The sequence below is a fragment of the Phasianus colchicus genome, chromosome 21, assembly GCF_987193195.1.
Source record: "Phasianus colchicus chromosome 21, bPhaCol1.hap1.1, whole genome shotgun sequence".
Classification (NCBI taxonomy): Eukaryota; Metazoa; Chordata; class Aves; order Galliformes; family Phasianidae; genus Phasianus; species Phasianus colchicus.
In genome coordinates this window covers 5,452,181-5,475,049 of record NC_143456.1, presented here as the reverse complement: position 1 = coordinate 5,475,049, position 22,869 = coordinate 5,452,181, and the positions used below count along the sequence as shown (strand labels likewise).

The 22,869-nt window shown below is 49.9% G+C and overlaps 1 protein-coding gene across 1 annotated transcript; it reads left to right on the top strand.

Annotated features, from left to right (window-relative positions):
* The first annotated feature begins 3,701 nt into the window (after positions 1–3,701).
* On the top strand, positions 3,702–7,320 carry LOC149915311 (uncharacterized). The gene is made up of 3 exons (XM_090122575.1): positions 3,702–3,843; positions 6,759–6,940; positions 7,049–7,320. The coding sequence occupies exons 1-3, from the start codon at positions 3,718–3,720 to the stop codon at positions 7,275–7,277; spliced, it is 537 nt and encodes a 178-aa protein (XP_089978701.1). The 5' UTR covers positions 3,702–3,717; the 3' UTR covers positions 7,278–7,320.
* The last annotated feature ends 15,549 nt before the right edge of the window (positions 7,321–22,869 follow it).

The window sequence follows — 22,869 nt, the reverse complement described above, 5'->3', positions numbered from 1 at the left end:
AAATTTATTGGTAATCCCCTCGAAAATAAACACGCAAAATAAAATGAACTCGTAAAATAAAAGCAGAGGGCACCACAAATGTGCATATACAAGGGAGGGGCTTTGCTGTGCAAGGGGAGCAGGGTCTCCTACATCTTTTCTCTCTTTTTCCACCCTAAAAGAGGGCTGTGATTTGGTGGAAAACCAGAGGTTTTGAGGATGAGGGCTGGTGAGCTTCTGCTAGGTTTGGCTTGGGCCTCACACAGCTTTTATACAGCAAAAGGAGCTCCACAGGACCCAGATCTGACACTGACAGTTGGGCTGTATGGAAAGTTCCCCATCTGATCCTCTTTTTGGCTTTGACAGCAGACCCGACAGTACTAAAATTTGCTGTTTAATGGTTTTGTGATGCTGTCGGTGTCTGCAGCCCTGCCGGCCGTGGTGCTGCTAATTACATCAGTGTGATAATTTCTGCCCCGCTCCCTCCTGCCAGCAGTGGATGTGCTGCTGTGCTGGGACAAGGGACCTGCAGAACTTTCAATCTGGTCTGGAATGGACTGTGAACCTTTAACCCTGCCATAAATCCCCAGTTCTAGCATCATCTTTTTTTTTTTTCCCCCCAGCAAGATGACGATGACTTCCATCCACCTGCCTCAGCTCATTAAGTTATTCAATCCCATGCCTCACCGGTCTTCAGGCTTCCCCGGGGGGCTCTGCAGACTGTGCTGCTCCTGGGCCTGCCCACAGCTGCCCCACTGCAGGGCAGAACCCTCCCCATCTCAGCCCAGGGAAGGAGCCAAGGGCTTGAGTTGGAAAAGACCCCAAAGGCCATCTGGTCCCACTGCCTGCAGTGCACAGGGATGCCCAGAGCTCCATCAGTGCTCACAGCCCTCCAGCCTGACCCTGGGGGTCTGCAGGGATGGGCACCACTCCTCTATGGGCAACCTGTGCCACTGCCTCACTGCCCCTATTGGAAACGACTTTTTCCTATCCATGTTGTGTTCCTTTCTCTGCTCACTACTTCCCCCTGCCAGTTGTTTTATTTTATTTTATTTTATTTTATTTTTTTCCAGCAGAGCCCTCGGGGAAAGGCTGTGCTGACTGTTGTGAGCCCGTCTGTTAGGTTCGTGTTCTGGCTGCTCTCCTGGTTAATTAACAGGAGCACGAGGCATGGGGAGGGCTTTGCAGACACACCTGCACACAGGGATGCCCACGTGCTCTGGTCTGGCTGCAGGACAGCTCCGGTGCTCCCCAGCTGTGCCCAAGATCTGTCCTGGGGCTGGAACTGAAGATGCTTCAAGGATGTCCAGATGTGTGCAGGCACCTGCAGGGATGAAGGTTGGTGCCCTCTAAAAGCATTTTGCCCACTCTGCTTCCACCGCCCAATCCCTCCTGGATTCATGTGGTCACCCAGCAACGGACCTACACTCATCCTCCTTGGACAACAGTAGCAGCTGATTTGGGGCTATTTCCTCCCATTTGAGCATCTCTCTGCACAGGGGAGGTGCCCCATCCATGCAGCACATGGCTTCCAGCCATGGCATGGGCTGTAGCTGTCCTTCTCCTGACCATTTTCTCACCACAGACCAGCCAACACTGAGCAACCCATGCCCATATAAAGGCCATATGCTGCCACATGGCCCTGTGCACCAGCAATCTGCCTCCTTCCAGCCTCCGAAGTGAGTGGCAGGAAAACCAATCCATCACTCATGGAAATCTCCTCCCCCTTTAGACCAGAGCACCTTGCTTGGCACTGGAAAAAAAAACCCACCACCCCTTGGATCGCTTAATTTGACAGGGCTGGGAGCTAGCAGATGAATATCTTAAATAACTAATGGTGACTCAGAGGAGCATTAAACAAAGATAACATTGTCACTTCTTCTCTGTTCCTCTTTTGTTTCTCAGTCTTCAGCTTTCCTGCTGGTTTATTATCTCCTCCGTTTTCCTTCTGATGATCTTGTTACAATGACAGGATGTATATTATCTTTGGCAGCCTCTTCCAAAAGTATGACCTGTTGTATCAACGCACGGCAGGAATAAACAAGGCGAATGCATGCAGGGGAATAAAAGCATCCTGTGAAACACTGTGACTGCAAGGGAGGGCTGTTTGCCAGTCGGGGGGCTGTAGTGGCTTTGGTGTGTGGGTTGGGTGCATGGCTCCTTGCACTTGTTGTGTGCCAGAGAAGCTCCGGGAGGAAGGATTTCTCTCTACCACCAGTCCATCTCCAGTTGGGAGTTTCCAAAAGGGAACCTCTGGACTGTTTCCTCAGCTTGTTGTTCATTGCTAAGTACTACCTATAGCTGAGATTCACAGAATCACAGAATCACAGAATTGCCAGGGTTGGAAGGGACCTCAAGGATCATGAATCTCCAACCCCTTTTTACAGTAACTAGGGGGACACGTGTACCATGTTGCATGAGATCTGCATCTAGAATCAGCCATAGAAACTCTTGGATGAGTTAGTAGTACCAGCAGGATCTGTTGGCATCACCAGCAGTGCTCACCTTCAGAGGATTGTTGGCCATGGTCTGTGGACAGCAGCCTCCAAACCTCACATAGAGCCAAATCTCACAGGGATTGTCCCATGTAAGGGTAGACATAACACTGAGTGACATGGTTTAGTGAGCATGGTGATGATGAGCTGATGGTTGGACTAGATGGTCTTAGAGGTCTTTTCCAAACTTAATGATTCCATGATTCTATGGTTTAGTGGACATGGTGGTGGTGGGCTTATGGTTGGACAAGATGATCTTAGTGGTCTCTTCCAACCTTAATGATTCCATGATTCTATGATTCATAACTGTGGGGATGACCCACTGCAGAAATGAACCACTTCCTTTGAGCCAAGCCCATAGTTCCCAAGAAACCAAGTTCCCAAGAAATTCCATGCATTTCCAAACTTGGGTTGATTGAATCATCAACTTGGGGTTGACTGAAATACATGTGATTGGCAATGCTTGGCACTGCAGAAACTTCTTCAAAGCTGAGCAGTGTCTGGATAAAAGTCACGGGTCTGGTCTGTCTTTTCACATAAGTCAGAAGAAAGCCTCAGGGAAGTAGGAAATCTCATTAGGAATTAGGTTGGGATCAAAATGACCTCCCAGGTGATCGTGACAGGCCAGGTCAGTCTAAGGGAAAATTGCTTGATGAACAGAGCCACCTCAGACTTCTTTGAAGATAAGTACCGCATGAAATTTTGATATTACTAAGTATTTAATAGATCTAATTTACAAAGCACTGTTGCTCCCAATTCCCAGAGTGCCAAAAATCCTGCAACCCATTTCTTTACAAGAACGACTTCTACTCATTCATGGGTTTTAATGCAGCAAGCTGTTTAACAGCTGCACAAAATGTTTTAGGACAGGAAAACTAAGCCCTGCAGAAGCATATCAGGCTCTGCTATACCTTCAGCAAGTCTGCAGAGTTATGTAGCTCTGATAGAACACGAGGTACTGGTTTTCCACTCAGCCCTACACGTGAAGTCATCACAGAGATCCCGGCTCACTTAAGAGCTACCAACAGGACAGGCAACCTCTGCACAGGGGAACTCAAACTGGAGGACAGAGACAGCTCCAGCAGCGGTGGGAAGCCATATGCTGTACACAGCCCTCAGCTCATTCCCTTTCTGGTCCAACACATCCCATCTGTGCACATCCCAATAGAGATGAGGGCATTTGAACTGGTCAGAGCTTGGTTCTTTGTGATCCCTGCCCAGAATTCTGCAACCCGATGTCACAATGGCACCAAACCACCCCTGCCAGTCTCCCCCCAAGTCAGGGTGGACGGCATCCAGCCCCTTACAAAAGGGTTTTGAAGACATGAATCGTCATGCAGGACCAAATAGAAAAGTACCCAGGATTTCGGTAAGTCTTCCAAGAACATCAGGTTTTTTAGTACACATTTAAGCACTTTTCCATTCCTGCTAGGCCCACGGAAGCCGATGCTACTTGATCAGAACCACTCCTACTGCAGGTTTCCTTTAAGCACTGTGAGTTTATAGATGATCCTGGGTTTGTGTCCATACTGGTGAGCACCAGAAATAACTCACAGACGTGCACAGTACACGCTTTGCTGCAAACCAACTGGCAGCACTGAAACACTCTGCAGCCCTCCTCTCCTGCTCTAAAGAGCTGATCAAATGCACCAGCCAGACGCCCTCCTACGGCTTTCCGCCATAGCACAAACCTCACCCCCTGTTTTCTACCTGGAAATCTGTTTAAAAGCCAACGCTTTCTCAGTGAACTCAACTGGAAATAATTTGCCTCTTACCCTGATGAATCTCTTATCTGTGAAGGCTGCGAGCACCCACAAAGAGTTTACAGGAGTGCCTTGATCAGTCAAAGACATGCAGTTTCAGAAGCTTTCTCAACCCGGAGTCTCTGAATGGACTGTGTGATAGAGCCAGTTGAAAGAAAGCAATAAGCATGTTTAACAAAAAATAATAAAAAACAAGCCAAACCAAAAAGGACTTTTCTTTTCATACCAAATGCTTATGAAGAACTTCAAAAATGATTTCTGTGCCTGCTGGAACACTAGCAAGGAGATAAAAGAGAGAAACCCTGCTCTTCCCTGTTGGATTTCATTTTGACCAAAGAGCAAGCTCTTTTTTCATGATTAATTCTCCCTATTCCCTCTGTTACCATAAGCTGTGGAAAGGGAAAATGCAGAAGAACAAGGAAGAAAAATATCACCGCTTGTTTCTCTTTGCTGGCTGTTTTGGGCTTGTATTTGTTTTGGAGGGGGAAGCAAACGCCATATGCAGTGCAAGAACAAGATGACAATGGTGAGAAAATGGCAAGTGATTCAGAAGACCGTGAGCTGCTATTTCTCTGCTTTCGAGGTCGAAGCTGTGAAGGCACAGCCCAGGCCATTTTCTCTGCATCTCTTACCCCAACGGAGGTGCAGGCTCAGGTGAGAGGCATCTCCGTCCCCAAAGCTCTCCTTAGGGACTGCTGCCTGAACTGGGCAGAATGCTGATCAGCTCCAAGGTGGTGGAAAAACCCTGTGGGAGCAAGTTCTGCTCCTCTGTAGGAGGCAAGGCCAACAGCATGCCAAACTATGCTGGCTGGAATGGTCTCTGCCTCTGTGATTAAGGGGATTCATAAATATTCCATGTTTCTTGGCAGCTGGGAGTGCTTCAGTTGTTGTGAACATCTCAAGGGGGATGGGAAAGACAGAATGAGTCTTAGCATTTCTGACACCCTGCAGAGACAATGAACCAGGGAAGGAGAGCGCTCATCTTCTTGCAGAGAAGCGTTTCACATAGGGTGATTTTAATAATTCAGCCTTCGACTGGTCTGTTTAAATGTTTGATGCCTGCAAGTTGATTTAAGATCTGGCTTCCTAAGAATCGATGGAGCTGGACGCTGGTTGGGTGCTGCCTGCCATCCTCATCAGTGCAGTAAACACGTTAACATGAGGTGGCACAAGTCTGAATAGGTGCACGGCATGAAACTGACATTGTGAGAGAATGAGAGAATGAGAGAATGACAACCATCCCATCTTGGTTTGCTTTTGAAGAGAAAGGAAGAAAAGGAGTAAGGAAGAATAAAAATGTTTAGCTACAAACTACATTGGAGAGGTAACAACCAACGCCCTAGGAAATGGATAGAAATCAGGCAATAATCATGAGAGCATTGGCATAGAAAGGATTCACCCTTCAGCCCTGTAATGCTCAGCATGCTGATCTGGGGCAGCAGAGATGCCCTGAGGGCTGCATGGGTCCCAACCGCCCAGAAATCTCACCAGGCAATTCATCTTGTGCTGTTCTAAATGCACCCATGGTAATGGCTCTTGCTTGCCTTAACTGGACTGCAGGAAAGGCACTTTTTCTGGATGCCTGGATGAGCCCTGGGACATCAGACCTCCTGCTTCCACAGAGTGGAGCTGGGATGTTTGCAGCAACCTTGACTGATCTGATCTTGGCCATTCTCCAAGTCAGAAGACTGGGCCAAACCTACTTGGCCGTCTGGGAGACACCAACGTTCAAGGAACCATTCCCAGCCCTCCCTGCCGCTGACACACTGCCACGTTCACAAACTCTCTATCCCATCACTAGATTTTCCCATCAGCTTTGTTCATGAGAGACCCTTCACTTCCATGTGAGATCCTGATCCTGTAAGCCCTTACTCTAAATTATCCATGAAATGTGTGGGCATGAGTAATACATGAGATGAATTATCCATGAACTGGGTTGGTCGCCTTCTCCCTCTGTCAACTCTGTAGGTTTCTGCCAGGTATCAAAGCACAGAGGAGGAAATGTAGGCCTCAGCGCTATTTTCCCCCAAAAAAGAATTTGCATAATCTGGGAGAAAGCTTAAATATTCAGCGGGTCATGATGGAAGAACACAGAAGGCAGCTTAAGAGAGCAGAGGGTCAGCAGTTCCCCGCAGAGGCGGTGTCAGACCCCAGATCCACCTGCTGGTTATTCACTGCTGCAAAGAGGAACGGCTCCAGCACTGATGGCGACAACGTGCCTGCCTCTGACAGCACTCCCACTCCCAGGCTGGTGGAAGTGGAGTCAGCGATGAGACTGGAATCTTCTCTTCGGCAAACACAGCAAATCTGAATGCTTGCTGGGTAGCTATTTCTGATTTTGACATGAAAATCTACGCTGGAGCTGTGTTACTGCTTTCCAGGGTAGTTTTTATCCAAGTCCGTCTGCTTGAAGAAGGAAGCAGGAAAAAGAATTCAGCAAATTGTTTGGGTTTTTTTAATCAGAGAAAAAAATCTTTTTTTTTTTTTTTAAGGAATTCCTGATTATGTGCTTTATTCCCAGGCGAAGCCAACCACAACGACAGCACCAGCACCAGCACGTGCAGCTGGCAGCCCCAGCCCTCTGCCCCAGCGCACCCGCTCCCACCCCTCCAGGGCCATCCGGTACATCCTGCTGGACAGCTGCAGGAACATCCCAGCATCCCACATCCTAGCCAGCGTGGACTCCCACAAGGCCCACAGAGGGTCTGCCTCCTGCCACCCCGTGAACCACGTCCCCAGCACAGCCGTGGGCTGCTGCTCCCTATTCCCCAGTTACCTCCCAGTGTTCCTCACCTTCCCCATCCTCCCCAGGAAGCCAACCCAGGGCTCAGGGCACTCTCCGGACACTAGGAAGAGGCTGCCAGTGTTCCTGCAGCTGTGTGGAGAGGATGTGCCAACCTCATCCCCCAGAGATGTGCGTCTGCAAACCTCCAGCCATGAGTGGAAGGTGCAGCCCAATGCCAAAGCATCGAGGGAGGGCATGAGAGGGCAGAGGATGAAGAAGAAGATGGCGGGGTGCACCCCGAGTGACAAGGCATGAATGACTGTGAGATAGCTTCTGAATAAAAGATAGTGTTCTTGGAGTCCTTATGTCACTGAGAGACATGTTATGAGCTCAGATTCACTGACAGCTGAAGGTTGGCATAACAGAAGGAAGAAGGATGTGTTAAGGTGGGGAGGCCTGGCACAGCTGCCCAAAGCTATGGGTGCCCCATCCCTGGAGCATTGAAGGCTGGGTTGGATGTGTCCTGGGCAGCCTGAGCTGGTGGGGAGCAACCAGCCCACGGCAGGGAGTGGAAGTGGATGACCTTTAAGGTCACCTCCAACTCAACCATTCTATGATTCAATATTGTCTACTTGGGGTACCCTTTCACTCTGCTAGGTACCATGTCAATTAAATAGACTGCACACAGCTGGCCATACAACCCCATCCGTTTCGCTCAATCCCCTCAGAGTTCTGAAGAAAACCTTTCTTCTCCACATCCCGAATCCCAGCCACAGCCCCTTCACCCAGCAGCCTCTGCAGAAACAGGTACTGATGACAAGCAAAGCATTGTGCATAGGCTGTGACAGAGCAATATTGTGTAGGAAACTGAAAAACATGAAAGGCAGACGAAAGCAAATGAGATCTCATGTGAGAGTGTCTAGGAGGGGGTTCTTAAGTCCAGGGATTAGAAAATTGTGACAACTGGAAGAAATGTCCCACAAAGAAAAGGGTAATAAACACAATTAGACTTAGAAGTTTGGGCATTGTTGTGACTCTTAAAGGTGTTTCTGAAAGGGGCTATTTACGTGTGGAAGGTCCCAGGTTCAGACCAATGAGGATTCCTGAATGGGAATGTCACAACAGCCCCCCAAAAAAGAAGACTGGAGACTGCAGTGACCAAAATCTGGAGAGGACTTAAAGGAAAAGAGGACAACCAGAAAACAGGAGGAAGACCAGATGGGGGAAAAACAGATCTGCACAACCTTGGAAACAGACAGGTAGGGACCTGCGAGTGGGGACTTGTCAGGAAGAAATGATGAGCCTGCTGCTTACTTGGGACCACAGAACAGAAGGCGGCGGCGCCTGCCAAGGGCAAAAGGACCTGGAAAAAGATTGTGGTGGGTTTAAGTTAAAAGTTATTGACGATCCTTTACCTTGGGCCAGCAGCAGTGGCCGAAGCCCATGGGAATTGATTGCAGATGTCAGCACCAAAGCAGAAGGTGCACTAGGAGGAGGAGTGGAATCATCCTAGCAAGGACAGATCAAAGAGGATATATAGAATAGGATGAGTTGGGCTGCTGAAAATAACAGTTGCTTGGGGAAGAACTCTACAACAAGTTCTGAGGTTGTGCTGGAGACTGGGTTTAGATCTCCCCAGTCAGAATGGGACTGAGTCATCACGGAGGCTTTAATTTTTGAGGCACAGATTGCAGAGCAAATGTTGCTTATTGCAGGCGCCACTTATTCTTGAGCATGATAATAAACAGACTTTGTCTCCAAATGGTTACTGATCCAGGAAGACACAGAACTATTTTAGTGGTATTTTGGTGAATGCGAAGACATTACAGAAGAGGTTGAACTAGAAAATCAACATGGGTCCAGTGATCAGAAGTTGATGCCATTTAAATTAAATGGAAGGAGATATTAAAACAGGTCAGTAGCAGGGGTGAATTAGCATATAAAATCACTGACGTAGCACTGAGGAATTTTACTGCATGTAACAAACTGGGGAGGGGAACCATATGCCTGGAGTTTACCAAACATAGCACCCACGCCTAGGAAATGGGGCAAGAGTAATCATGACAGCTACAGAGCCTTTACTTTGACCTCAGTAGCATTCTTCCATTTCCAGCCAGTCTTGATGATGAGCAGAGAACCTGGTTCACCTCAATCTGCTTTTATGGAAGATAGGTTATCCCAGCCTGGCAATATAACTGGCACCTTTCTCTGGAAAGGAGAGAAGCTCTTTTAGGCATGAAGAGCATGGCACATCCAATCCATGCAGGCAATCCAGGCAATCAGTGCAGGCTCTGCACTGGGGGAGATGGATTTGGTGAGTGTGACCTGAGCTCCTCAAACCACGGCCAAGAGACTCTGCCCTTTGGCACATCCATTGATGGATTTGGTGCAGACATATTGGATTTAGGAAGACTGCTGATTCCCCATAGCTGAGATGAAACTAATTCTCCTGTGGGAGAAATTAAGTTACCTTGAGGAACAGCAGCGCTACAAAATCTCTTGTAAAAGGAACTTCTGCTTCAAGCTGTGAGCCCATCCACTGGAAACAACTGGGGGTAAAAGAACCTGTCAGTCACAGACTGATGCTAAATCTCTGATGTGATGTGGCTCTGAGAAAATGCAAGTATGATGGTAGCAGGTGTCAGGGGAGATATTCCCTTCAGAGAAAGGAGACTGATTCTGTCATTGTGGGAAGCCCTGAGGAGTTCATGTTCACAGTCCTGTTACGACTCCAATCAACCTTGTTCAACAGAGATTATCTGAAAGCTGAACAGGTGGGCTGGAGATCTTTCCTCCAGGACCTGCAAGAGTTTGGCTCATTCTGCCTGGCAAGAAGCAGACTGCAAAGGGAAGGGATGCAGCTGCTGCCTGAGCAAAGAGCTAAAAGAAGAACGTTTGGGGGGAGAAGAGTTACTGAGTTTGACAGTAGAAGAGATGAAGTTATAAAGCCTCAAGATGTGCTTCAGCTGGAATTAGAGGCTCCTTCACCATGAAAGGAGCAAAGTTGTGGGGCAATCTCCAATTTAAAGGAGATCCAGTCACTGCCACAAGAGAAGCAAGGACATCTTCTCCTTGCCCACGATCAAAACCAGAGGCCTCTTTTTCTTCCAGCTGGTGAGCCTAGTAGTGTTTTCTTACCCAAATAAATGGATGACATAGACCTGCTCACACTCTACAGCTTTGTTTAGGGGACAAGAGCTGCCCTCAGGATCTGGTAGTCTTACCCCACCAGCTGTAGAAAGATGGCCTCTTCATCCCAGTATCAGCTTTTCAGCCTCTGCTCTTCTCCTGTAGGTCTTCCTTTTATTCTGCTTTTTGTCCCTTTCCAGACATCAGCATGCAAAACGCTCTGCCTCCTGCTATTCCCCCAGCATCTCCCACCCCTAAGGTCTCCACAGGTGCCTTATGCATGTGTGTGGAGAGCAATCAGTGCCTCACCTCCAATAATTGGAGCTGAACCTCCGGAGCTGAGAGATGAATTTGATCTCTGCTGTTCTGCATGTGAGGGATGAGCCAGGGGCTGAGTGCTGCTGATTGCGGTGCGCTCAGGAGAATTCACACTGTGCCGTGGAGATCAAGACATCCCAACAGGACATGAGCGTGCACCTCTTCCCATTCCCTGGGCTCTGCTCCTGTGCTCTGAGGAGGTCCAGCTCCTTGTAAATGAAAAACACTGATTGCTCTGAAGCAGCTTTATTCCTCTAGCCTCTATCTAGGGATATTGGTATTGGCGTGCCATGCTGCACTGCTCCTTGCAGAGTGGCTTTGCCATCAGCGTGCTGCTACAAGCAGAAATAGCCCCACTGCCTGTACAAACAGCCACATACATCCAAGAAGTGACATAGCAACTTGTGCACGTCTCCATGGGCTTGTATATACACATGTGGCTGTGATTTTAAGGTGGCCTCACCTGCAAACGCATGAGACAGATACTTGGGTATGAATATCTGAAGCTGTTTTATCACAATGCATCCTCTTGCACAAGAAGCCAGGGGATGCAGGAAAGGCCAACCACAAATCATCTCCTCCCCTTGCACAGCACCACCTGCATCCTGATCGGGGCTGGGATCCACAGGGGAGGAGAGTCCAATCCCCACAGGTGCCATCACATTTAGGCAGGCAGTGGCATGTGCAAAAAACATGTTCATCCGTAACACTGGAGCAAATTACCGTCTGGTGATTATTTATATGAAGATGTGTTTGTGGATGAATTACCAGCCAGCCTGGAGCAGGGAAACGGAGCAGTCACTCCACCTAACATCTCAGCAGGCGAGCCAACGACACACTCGGGGTAATCATTAACAAATTAACTGATCACCCAGGTCTCTCCCTCCCCACAGGGGTTCCGTGTGCTGTGAAGCCCAAAGCAGCAGATGTGCATTTGCAACATCAGAGCATCGGTAGCAGGTTGGGGCTGGCTGGCAGCAATTGGGGCTGGGCAAGGCCATGCCAAATCCAACTTGCAAAGTACAGTCTGTGAATGAGAAAAGAGAAGAAAGACCCAAGGAGCAAAGAAAAGAAAGGGAAAGGCTCCTTGAGAGGCAGAGGGAGGGAGTCTGAGATGAAATGAGGAAGTGAAAAAAAAAATTAACAGCCTTTTTTATTTCTTTTCACTTATAGACAATATTATGCTTCTGCACAGAAGGACTAATTTAGCCCTCCACGCAGCCCCAGTGACCCTTCCTAATAGAAACCATTTAAATCTTTAAACAATTTACATGAAAATGTAACTTTGCTGTGAATATATTTCTTCCCCCTCCTTCTCCCATCACAAGTGCAATCCTTCAAATCTCTGACAGCCTCCATTATCTCTTAATGAAGTGAGAGCATCTTTCTTAGGAGACGCGCCGGCCCCGAGGTTAATCGCCAGAACGAGGTTCACAAATAAAAATCAGAGGAGGGAAAAGAAAAGGAAGAGCTCCAGTGGGCGGCTCCATCACCCAGAGCCCCCAGATCCAGAAGGAAGATCAAATCCTCCCTGGGAGCAGCGAGGGCCAGAGAGGCTGTCCTGAGCTTATCCATCAGGAGCAGATCACAATGCAATCACAGAGGTTGGAAAAGACCTCAAGGATCCCCAAGTCCAACCCCACCCCATCCACTGATCACATCCCTCCACATCTCCGTGGTTCTGGGACACCTCCAGGGATGGGGATTCCCCCACCTCCCTGTGCAGCTGTGCTACTGCATCACTGCTGTTTGGGAGAAGATGGCACAGCCATCCAGACAGTATTTTACCCAGCAAAGTGTACACATGTCCAAGCCATGGGCTGTCAGCTCCTACAGGAGAGTCAAAGGCTTTACTAAAGTCCACGCAGACTTCATCCACAGCCTCTCCCTCATCCACCAGGCAGTCACCTGGTCACAGAAGGAGATCAGATTAGTCAAGCTGGAACATGAGGTTGGTCAAGATTTTGCAGGAGCCACACGCACTTCCAGGCCAAGCACCAACTGCAAACCCCTCCGTGTATTTGCTTTCTGAAAACAAATGAGCCTCTGGGGTTGATGTGGGCAGTGACAGCAGAAGTGCATTGGGCAAAGCAGGGGCTGTGCTCAGGGCCCTGCCCTCCACCAGTTGCTCTCTGCTCTTCTGCAGGCTGGGAGGCTGCTTTGCACAAGCCTTTGTGGCGATGGGGGAGGTTTAAGAGAGAGGAGGTAATGAAAAATAAATGTAAAGGGCTGAAAACGAGGAGAGAAAGGCTGAAAAACTATTGAGCTGACAGGAGCCAGTATAGAAAAGGGGAAAAAAATCAGGAAGGTCTCAGGGGAAAACAGACTCACAAGAAGGGGGACTACAGACTCGAACAGAAGAGAGATGAAAGCTGAAAGCAACAGCAGAGGAAAATAAATAGCTATTTCCAGAGAAACAATAAAGTTTGAAATATTCAGAGCCAGAAGGAAGGAAAAAAAAAAACAAAACAAAAAAAAAACCAACACCAAGAGATAACAATTCTGGCTGTAGAAGTTGCTTAAGTAAAGGAAAAAAAAAAAAAAAAAAAAAAAGCAGGAAAATGGAAGCACAAAAGTGCAGAAACAAGGAGATGAGTGAGGCAGGGAGCTTCACCACGGTGCAGCCTGCCTTGCACTGTGCTCCAGCATGGGACATGGCAGCATCAAAGCACAGCAGTGGAGCTCCCTGAGCACAGCATCTTTCCCAAGCTCAGTGCATGAAGTGCATGAACAGATTCCGTGTGGCCTTGGCACAGTCCCCATCCAATTGCCTCCAAAGCAAAGGATGGAGGAGCCTCTGGCCACAACTGGAGTGTGTTTATGTCCTGTCTGACCTTAACACAACCTCACTGCTGCCCAGCAAACCCAGTGCTCTAAGAACACCCACTGCTCACCTGCAGCGGGGCTGGGAGCTGCTCCTGTGGCTCCATGCATCAAATCCTGCATCTACAAAACCTGCAGCCCCAAGTGGATGACAGATCTCCTTGCTGATAAGCACACAAGACAGCTATCAATCACACCTAAGTGGAGGCAAATCGGTCCTTATCTGTGCTGCTTGGCTTTCCCAGCTGATGTCAAATAAAACGTGACTGTGAGTGCTGCTCTGCAGCTTTGGGATGTCAGAGCATGACGTGTCACCCAGATGTCCTGTGGTGGGGCTGAGCCCAGGGTGCACAGGGTACACCCAGAGCCTTGACTGCTGGTGTCAGTGCTGCACATAGGCAAAGAGAGGGACCTGGTGCATGCCCAAGGTGTGGCATCACACTGGGGTTGCACGGAGCTCTCCTGTTCACATCCCATAGAGTCATACAATCACAGAACCATTAAGCTTAGAAAAGACCTCTAAGATCCCCAAATCCAACCCCAACCCAGTCCACCATGCCCACTGACCACATCACTCAGTGCCACATCTCCATGGTTCTGGAACACCTCCAGGAATGGGGACTTCCCCCATCGTGTGCAGCTGTGCCACTGCAGCACTACTCTTCTGGAGGAGAAATTGTTCCCAATATCCAACCCGAACCTCCCTTGGCGCAGCTTAAGGCCATTACCCTCACTTGTTGCCCTTGCCATCCATCACTGCCATTCGTCAGCTTCATTTCATGTTGGAGGGCATCAGTGGTGTCCCCTCTTGTTCTGGACACAGTTCCTCCATTCCGTTTGGAATTTAACTCCTCCCTCAGGGGCAGAGAGGGGCTGCAGGGACCCCATCCAGGAGGAATGGGAGGTGAACCATCAGGGGATGGGGGAAGTCAGTCTCTTCCTCCGCCACCTGCCTGGCTTCTCGCAGAGCTCCCTCCCCGCAGCACGGAGAGGCACAAACAGCTCTCGTTAGGTGAAGAGGGTTTGGAGGGTGAGTGGGTGGCAAATAACAGTCGCATGTCAGGCCTGAGTGCCTACAGCCCAGCAGTCAGCTCCAGCAGGGCTTTTAGCTGCTCCCTCCCGCCCACCTTCCCCTCTCCCTGCACACGGTGAGCAGGAGCGAGTTAACCCCATAACCTTTAATCAAGGGCTTGTGTACACGGACGGGGATTGATGGAGCTTGCCTCCCTCACGGCCTCACACCACGGCTCCGATTACACCATTAACTCCCCAAGCTGAGTGCCTGGGCCAATATTGGCAGCCAAGAAATAATGGGTCTGGAAAATGCATTACGAGAAATCACAGGGAAGCGGCGGGCTGCAGAAATGGGCATTTCCACCTTGAGGTGCTGAGGGGATGTGAGGAAGCCAGGAGCTGCCAATAGGAGGGGGAAGCCGAGGGCCCTGGCTGTCCTGAGTGCAGGGCTACAGCCCAGCCAGGTCTGATGAAGAAGGCACATCCCAGAGGGTGGGGACACCCCATCACCAGCTCTGGGCAAAACACCAAACCCAGGGGACTGCAGAAACAAGGGCACCTCATGCCCACCTTGTGTCTGAACCTTAGACTTCTCCCCCTCTGTTTCGCAGACTAATTGGGTCTTTATAGATTTTGTGACCCAAAAGAGAGATCTCTCGTCCTCACACAGGGCAGTGAATGCAGCTGGGATGCAGATCTGTGGGGTCTGCAGATGCAGAAAGGGAAGCACTGAGCGCCACTGATACTGAAAGTTGTGGAGGCAGCCCTGTGTTGATCTGGGGAAAGCTGAATTGTTAAGGTCAGCCAGAACATGTCCAACAGGAGAACTAAAAGGAAGCACACAATGTGGCAGGCAGCAGCTCCAGTCTGGACTGTGAACAAGGACAGCTCTGCAGCTGTACATAGGGCCACAGTTATGGACTAACTGGCTCTTCTGGGGCACTGGAGTTCTTATTCCTCCTGGTTTGGGTCAGAAGTGTCACCCCTAGAGGTGTCACTGGTAGGGAGAAAATCCTGTGCTGGTAAAAGACCAGCCACCTTGGCCAAACTCAACAAGCACTCAGCACAGAGCCAGCTCTGCACAGCTTCCTTGCTGCTCAGTGTATTGCCACAGCTCCTGAAGTGGGAGCATCCCTCCCTGCAGCTCCATGGGGTGCCATAACCCAGTCAGGGAGCAGTGCTCTGAGCACGATGGGGCTGTTGGCACTATATGAAAACAGCCTTGAGCAACTCTCCTGGAGCAGCCCATGGGGTGCTTGGGGACAGTTCTGCTTTCATGGAGGAGGCTCAGCCTCCTGCCTCCACGTCCACGAGCAGCTGGGAAGTGGGATGCTACTGACACCCAGTGGCTCCCTGCATCCTGCAGAAGGGGACCAGCTCCTTCACAGGTGGAGGAGACCTGTCCATCCTCCCCCCTGGTTGGTGATGGTGTGGGGGGATCTGGGGTCCTCATCTTTTGGGTCTCATCTGTGAAAGAAGAGGTCGGAAGCCCTGGGTCACCACACAGGGTTGGCAGAGGGACCTCAGCAGAGTGGCTTTGCCGGGTGGCAAATGGGACATGGGGGAGAAGCAGGAGCATCCCCGAGGGCTGTGTCTCCACTCTCATTCTGTACTGCCCACCTCACAGCACAGGATGGGAGATTCTGTGCAGCCTCCTCACAGCTGTGCCCACCTCTGCAAATGGCGAAATAATTCTCTTCTAGAAGCTTTCATGTGCCAAATAAATGCTGGAGGATGGGAGGAGGAGAGAGGTTGGGTTTAGTTTCCTCTGCAATGTTCTGGTTACCGCTTTCCTGATTGCTCCATCAGCTCTGGGCAGCTGCTCCAAGCTCTGCAGTCAGCACACACAGCACAGGGGTGGCTGGGGCTTCAGGAGGAGCTCCGTGGCACGCTGTACACATGAGCTGTCCCCTCACAAACACTGCAGGCAAAGAAGCAGATTAGAGCTGGAAGAGGATCAGACTCCATCAGGAAGTCCCACTTGCATTCCAGAAGAAGGCCATCTATGTAGGGAGCTATTTAGGAGCAGCAATGGAGATTTGCAATCCGCTCCACATGTCATTTCAGCCCCAAAAATCAAACAAGCAAGCAAACAGCAAGGAAAAATAACAACAAACTGCCTGCATTTGGCACCCCACAGTGCAGAACCAGAGCAAACACAGCCTCTGACCTGACGAATAGCAACAGATAAGATGGACACAGAGTAGAATAAAGAAGGGGCTTGGGAGCTACAATTCACAGCTGAGAGAAGCACATTTTTTCATGGCCTTTCACACTGACAAGCTCTTGTTTTAGCTACGGAGAGCACCCAGAGACTGCTGGAACTGAACTGCATTTTTAATTATTTGTTTTTATCAATTGCTTTGCATTTAGAAGCTGCTGATAACAGGAGCCCACTGCGCTGTGTGAGCAGACACTGACTGCACAAGGGCAGTGATTCACCTGAGGAGGATTATCTCAGAGTCCCACAGGGGACTGGCATCACCCCTATGGGATCACAGGAAGAGGGATGCTTCCTCTGCAAGAGGATAAAGCAAGCGGCGGGTGGAGAAAAAGAAGCAGAAGCAATAAATGAAAGTGATGGTGGTCACAGCGCGTGGTGCACAGGTTTTGTGTGTATTCCTTCAGGAAGGGTTGTGGCTCTCTGATTACAGGACTGGGGAGTGCTTGTTGGAAATAAAGCACCAAATGTGGGCTGCAGACAGGGACAGAAGGCAAAATATGGAGTTTGTATCTGTTTCCAGGCTTGCATTACCCCTCATTATGCTCTGTGTGCCGTGCTTTGAGGATGACTCTGCAGTGTCCAAGGAGTGCAAAGGAACGCACTGGCTGAATTAATGCATCATTTCCATCTGTAATTTCTCACCCAAATGAGTCTTGTTGGCATATACTTGCACGCACGCACATCTAGTTCTGGAAACAAAGGGGCTGATTAGCATCGACCCTATTATCATTACTGTGGGCAGAGACAGCTGATCGATGCCTACTCAATAAGGCAGAGCTGAGTGCCAGTTTCTCAGTGACATCTCCGTCCCCTCATGAGGACAGGTCCACAAAGGACCCACACGGGGAGGATGGCTGCCAGGTGTTCCCAAAGGTGTGATGACAGTTTGATCTCAGGCATCAGGGCCCTGCTTGCAGCTGCCTTCCTCATGGCAGGACCTCAACCATCCCCAGTCAGGACGTGGACGTGCCCAAGCACATGGTCTGCACCCAGGGATAAGGATGAAAGCTCTGTGTTGCTCCACGCACCTCTTGCCCAGCTCAGTAAACATCTTGTGCCAAAGGGATTAAAACATAAAGATCCTGAGCCAACCTTTCAGCTGGCCCTGGCTACCTCCTGCAAGCTGTGGCTCGGCATTAATAAATAGCTCTGCTCTGCCTTCCCACTCTTCCCAACCTGACACTTTTTCAATAGCCTTATTTTCTTCGGTTAGTTTTGTTCCCTGCAAGCACTCCCAAACTCTTCACTTCTGGTTCTTCTGCACAAATTGGCTTTCTCTCCTGTACTGTCTGGAGGGTGGCAAAAACCCCAAGGTCAGCTTCAAAACACAAATGAACCCCAGTTCAACCCAAATCCCCGTGCTCCCCTGTCAGAGCCTCCATGCCCTTCCCTTGGCTCATACCCAGCGTGGGGACCATCCCTTGTGTGGACTGGACAGGCAGGGCTGCTCAGGGGCTGTGCCTGCAGCTCACAGCACTGTCATCTGGCCAAGGGGCGATGAAGTCATGAATTACTTCAGCCAGGTCGTTATCTGCCGGGATGAGGTAGAAGCTCCTTGCCAGTTAGGGCTGACAGAGGGCATCAATCACAGCCGTTCCCTTGTGAGAGAAATCCAGAAGCACAGCCAACACCGGGTTGCGAGTGGGGAGTGACCAAGAAGAGGCATTCCCAGGGGAAGCTGCAGACTCTTCAAACTGCCTTTTTACCCATGTTGCTCAGATCCAGCCTCCTGGCATGAGGACACTGTGTCACTGCCCTGGCCTGATGCCACTGCTGCCAGCTGAGGCAGCCCCATCCTGCCTGCTCCAGAAGGCTGCACGAGGACACCGGCCAGCCCAAAGGCACTGGGAGAGCATCCATCAGGGGCACTCGGGTCCCTGCAGCTCACATTCCAGCTCGGATCCAGGTGCTGAGAGGACTGGGCAGCAGCTTGCCAGCTGAGCGTGTTGCTGGCTTTGGGATAACATTTCAGATCCTGGCTTTCAGGCGTCTGCACAATTCATTGCTCTTCAATAAACACAATGCATGTCACACCCCAGGGCCATTTGCGCACCAGTAAATCCCAGTCCCCTGTCTCCAGGAATCTGTAAAAACCAGTAAGACACCAGTGCACCCCACTGGGCTCTGGCTGCCCTGCCACCACAGCAGCAGCAGAGCGGGGAGTGGGGCTGCGCTGGGGATTGGGGACGTGGCACCACAACAGTGCTGCCCCACAGGTGCATACAGAATCATAGAATCATTATGGTTGGGAAAGACCTTTCAGACCCCCGAGCCCAACCCCAATCCTCCCCACCATGCCCACTGCCCACCTCCCTCAGTGCCACATCCCTGTGTTTCTTGAACGCCTCCAGGGACAGTGACCACCACTCCCTGGGCAGCCGTGCCACTGCATCACTGCTCCTTCTGAGAAGAAATTGATCCTAATATCCAACCTGAAGCTCATCCTATTGGCCTCAGCCCAGCGATCAGCCTGCCCAGATCAGTCTGTAGGGTCTTCCTATCCACACACAGATCAACACTTCCTCCCATCTCAGTGTTATCTGCAAACTTACTGGGGGTGCACTCAATCACCTCATCGAAGTCATCAATAAATACACCAAACAGGACAAGCCCCAATACCAACCCTGGGGAACGTCACTCATGGCAGTCACAGCTGGGTTTAACCCCATTCACCACCGCCTTCTGGTCCCAGCCCTCAGCCAGTCTTTTTACCCCTGTCCCACATGGCATGAGGGTTTAACAAACGAATGAATTTTGCTCTCAGCTGCGTGCAGCAAGTATTCCAAAGCTGGAAATTAAATGTTTCCCTTTTCTCATTTAGCCTATTTTGATTTGCCATACATACAATTGCATACATACAATCTCCCCATATCTCCCCCAACTGCAGGTCTGTGGTTTCCCCTCCACGCAGCAATGAATACTCTACCAACTTCAGGCACTGCTTTCAGCCACCCACATCTGCTGTCTCTGGCACCTCACCGTGCCACATGTTGCTCAGGAACCCAGAACTGATACTGCATCTCCCTTGTGGGTCAGTGTGGCCAAAGACAACCCCCTCCTTCCTCTGCTGGTCAAATCTTTTTTAAAATTTCAATCTGAAGTGCACTTATGTCCATTTTCTTCCATGCCAATTTTCTATTTAAGCATCTGCATCCTTCTCACTCCACGGCGCCGTGCAGTGTGATATACACAGGGGGAGTGATCCTGTTCCCACTCAACTTCTGTTTTGCTGGGCTTAATAAGCCAAGAGTCTCCACTGCAAAAACATGCTTCTCACTGCTCTGGCCAGCCTTTTCCCTGCTGTTGCAAGTTTTGGATGGATGCCATAAAAACGGTGACCATACTGTGAAAAGCTTTAACAAACTGCTTTTACGTGAATGCAGCACAACCAAATCTTTTTTCCTTCACCGTAGGGTACATGAGATTGAGCCCATACCGCAGACTCGGATGTACATCCATGAAGGCAGTGATTCTGCTGTGGCACAGCTGCCCAGGGAGTGCTGGGATCACCATTCCTGGAGGTGTTAAGAACTGTAAGGATGTGGCACTGAGGGACGTGGTCAGTGGGATGGTGGGGTGGGTTGGGGTTGGACTTGGGGATGTGAAGGGTCTCCAACTGCAATGATTCCATGATTCTATATGGATAGCCAAGGCAGCCTCCCAGGACAGGGGCAGAGCTTCAGCACCATCACAGGTATTTGCAGTCCCTCTTCTAACAAAGGCCATGGGCAGCCTGCTGGAACAATCTCTCCCACTAAACTGTCCCAAACACAAAGCTGCTCTGGAATGCAAGAAGCTCTTTAGGAAGCACTAATAGCTAAAATTTGCAAAATCCCTTTTCCTCCAATAGCTCTGCAAATCCATTTTAGAATTTGCAAATTTGTTCTAGGATTAGATTAACAGGTTTCATGACTTACAAACCTATTCTTCTCTCTCTCTGTCCCCTTGACTTTAGGAAGCAATCACAGACTTCAGCTCAGTCCAAATCTTCAAAACGATTTCTCAATCACATCTGTTGAGATGTCCTGGCAGGGCTTGGTATGTTAGGAGGGAGAACATCAAGAAAACCCAGTGCCAAATGCTGCATCCAAACAGGACTCTCAGAAGCCCCAGTATGGTGCCTGCTAGGAAACTCCATGCTGGCAAAAGGAGCACGTCATTCCCTGCAGATGTTACCAACAGGAGCCCTGCTGCAAGCCACTGGCAGGCAGTGGATGATGAATGACACTTGGCCATTACCAGCTGTGTCCGAAGTTGCACAAGAGGGTGAAGGTGTTGTGGTATTACCCAGAACACTCCACAAGCATTCAGCTTGCAGCTAGAGGACTTCCCCAGCTAGTGATGGTGAGTTTGTACTCGTTCCCCTTGAGGGATTTGTTTCCTTTGCCCGCAGCCCAGGTGTGCTGTGGGAAATCCCACCTCCAGCATCCTCCCTTGCATGTCTGCACTCAGGCTGTCTAAGCATCCCTCTCTGCACTCCAGTACCCAGGTGGAAGCAACCAGGACACCAGGAGATGAGCTGCAGTGAATCCTAAGGTAGTGTGGGTCCTGTGCCCGGTGGAGCTGCAGGAGCAGATCACCCATCAGGCACCAATAAAAGGCCCTGCTGGGCAGCCCCAAAGACACTGCCTCAGCACTGCTCTGCTCAGTGTCCGCATCGCTCCCAGCTTGGGCTGATGTATTCTTAATTAGCATCTTAATGTGAGGAGCATATGTAATGAAGCATGAAACGAAAATCCCCATCATTTAAATTCATTAACAGTCATCGAAAGTCTTCAATGCAGAGGTGGAATTATCTCCAAACTCCTTCTGAGAAACCAGCTGTGCTCACTAAACTGTGCTGGATGTCGCTGCACCAGCGTGCTTATTTATTTAGCTGCTTCCTGCAGATCTGTCCCCAGGTTACTGCAGACCATGCTCACCAGGTCGCCTGCTGCCTATGCTGCACAGACACATGGGGTCACGGCCACCCCCCCACACCTAAGTACAGAAGCACCATTCACAGGTTGACCATGGAAATATCACCAACATCCCTGCTGAGGATGCTCGCCGGTTGTGTTTACCACTCGGATTACTCTGTCTCTGGTGTTTGCTCTTCTCCTTATACTTGCGGCAGGGAATACCTCCAGTGGCTGCTGTGTTTGATCACCCCCTGCTGCAGCTGTTGTGTTTGTAAGGCAGTGGGAGCACCGCCTGGTCCAGCAGCAGGAGGTGGTGAGAGGGAAAGGGATGCACAGATGTGCCAGAACCCAGATCTGCCTGCATCCAGCTGTGCTGGTACCCAGATGTGCCAGTACACAGATGTGCTGGTACCCAGATCTGCCTGCATCCAGCTGTGCTGACACTCAGATGCACTGGCACCCCTCTGTGCTGGTACCCAGCTGTGCCAGCAGCCAGCTCTGCCTGCACCCATCTGTGCCCAGGTGTGCAGGGCTGGGTGCACACACAAGAGAAGGTCCGATTCAGCTCTGGATGCCTTTGGCCACCTAGAGCAGGGACAGAGAACACCCTGTGGTTGCCTCATCCCGGGGAAAAAGCTGTGCCCTCTGCTTCCCAGTGCATATGGTGGGACTTTGTTTGGCTGTGCAGAATTTTCCTGCCTGGAGATGGGAGTAGAAGAAGAGAGGAAAAGCTTGTGCCATGGAGATTACACTGCTGAGCATCCCCTGCCTCCCTCTGCATTTTGTCTGTCCCGAGTGTTTTGCTGGAGGCAAATTACCAGAACCAAAGAGGCAAAGAAATCAGAATAAGCAGCTCTAGAGCAATTACAGGGAAGGTCTCATTTACAGGAGGAATCCTGATTTAATGCAAAATGGGCTTATAACCCGGTGCGAACCAGTCTGTTTAAGGGTGTTTGAAGCTTCTTGAATTTCTCTCACTCAATTAGAGATCGGTTTTATAAGCCGAACCCAAATTAACCATTAAAAAGGAATGAAGCATCCTTGCACAACTTTGAGCAAGTTGAAATAAACCGGATCCAGAGCCCATCTGCATTCAGTCCGTGCCACGTTCTGAGCTCCTGAGCTGGAACTATCAGTGGACAGAGACAGCAACCAACCAGATAAATCCTAAAAGCCCATGGAAACGTCAAATTGTCCACAAATATGTATTCTTGGAGGTCAGTCTCCCTATGCAGGTTACAATCACATCATCTTTCTGGTGACAAAGCTGCAGGAGGATGACAGGAGCATGTGAAGAATGCGGCGATCTGAGATTCTTTCAGCCATCTTTAATAAATGATAGAAAGGGTTGTGGTGGGGTTTTTTTTTTTTCCTCTCTATGCCATAAGATTTTCACATTGGGTTTCAAAAATATCTTTTATTCCCAGGATGGGAAAATAAAACCATTTCCATTCAAAACGCCGCTCCGAATTCCATTTGCCAACTTAATTTTTAGAAT

Coding starts and splice junctions, on each gene's coding strand:
- LOC149915311 (XM_090122575.1), top strand. CDS start 3,718: ATGGCACCAAACCACCCCTGCCAGTCTCCCCCCAAGTCAGGGTGGACG. Junction 3,844..6,758: donor GAAAAGTACCCAGGATTTCG/GTAAGTCTTCCA, acceptor CTTTATTCCCAG/GCGAAGCCAACCACAACGAC. Junction 6,941..7,048: donor TCCCACAAGGCCCACAGAGG/GTCTGCCTCCTG, acceptor CATCCTCCCCAG/GAAGCCAACCCAGGGCTCAG.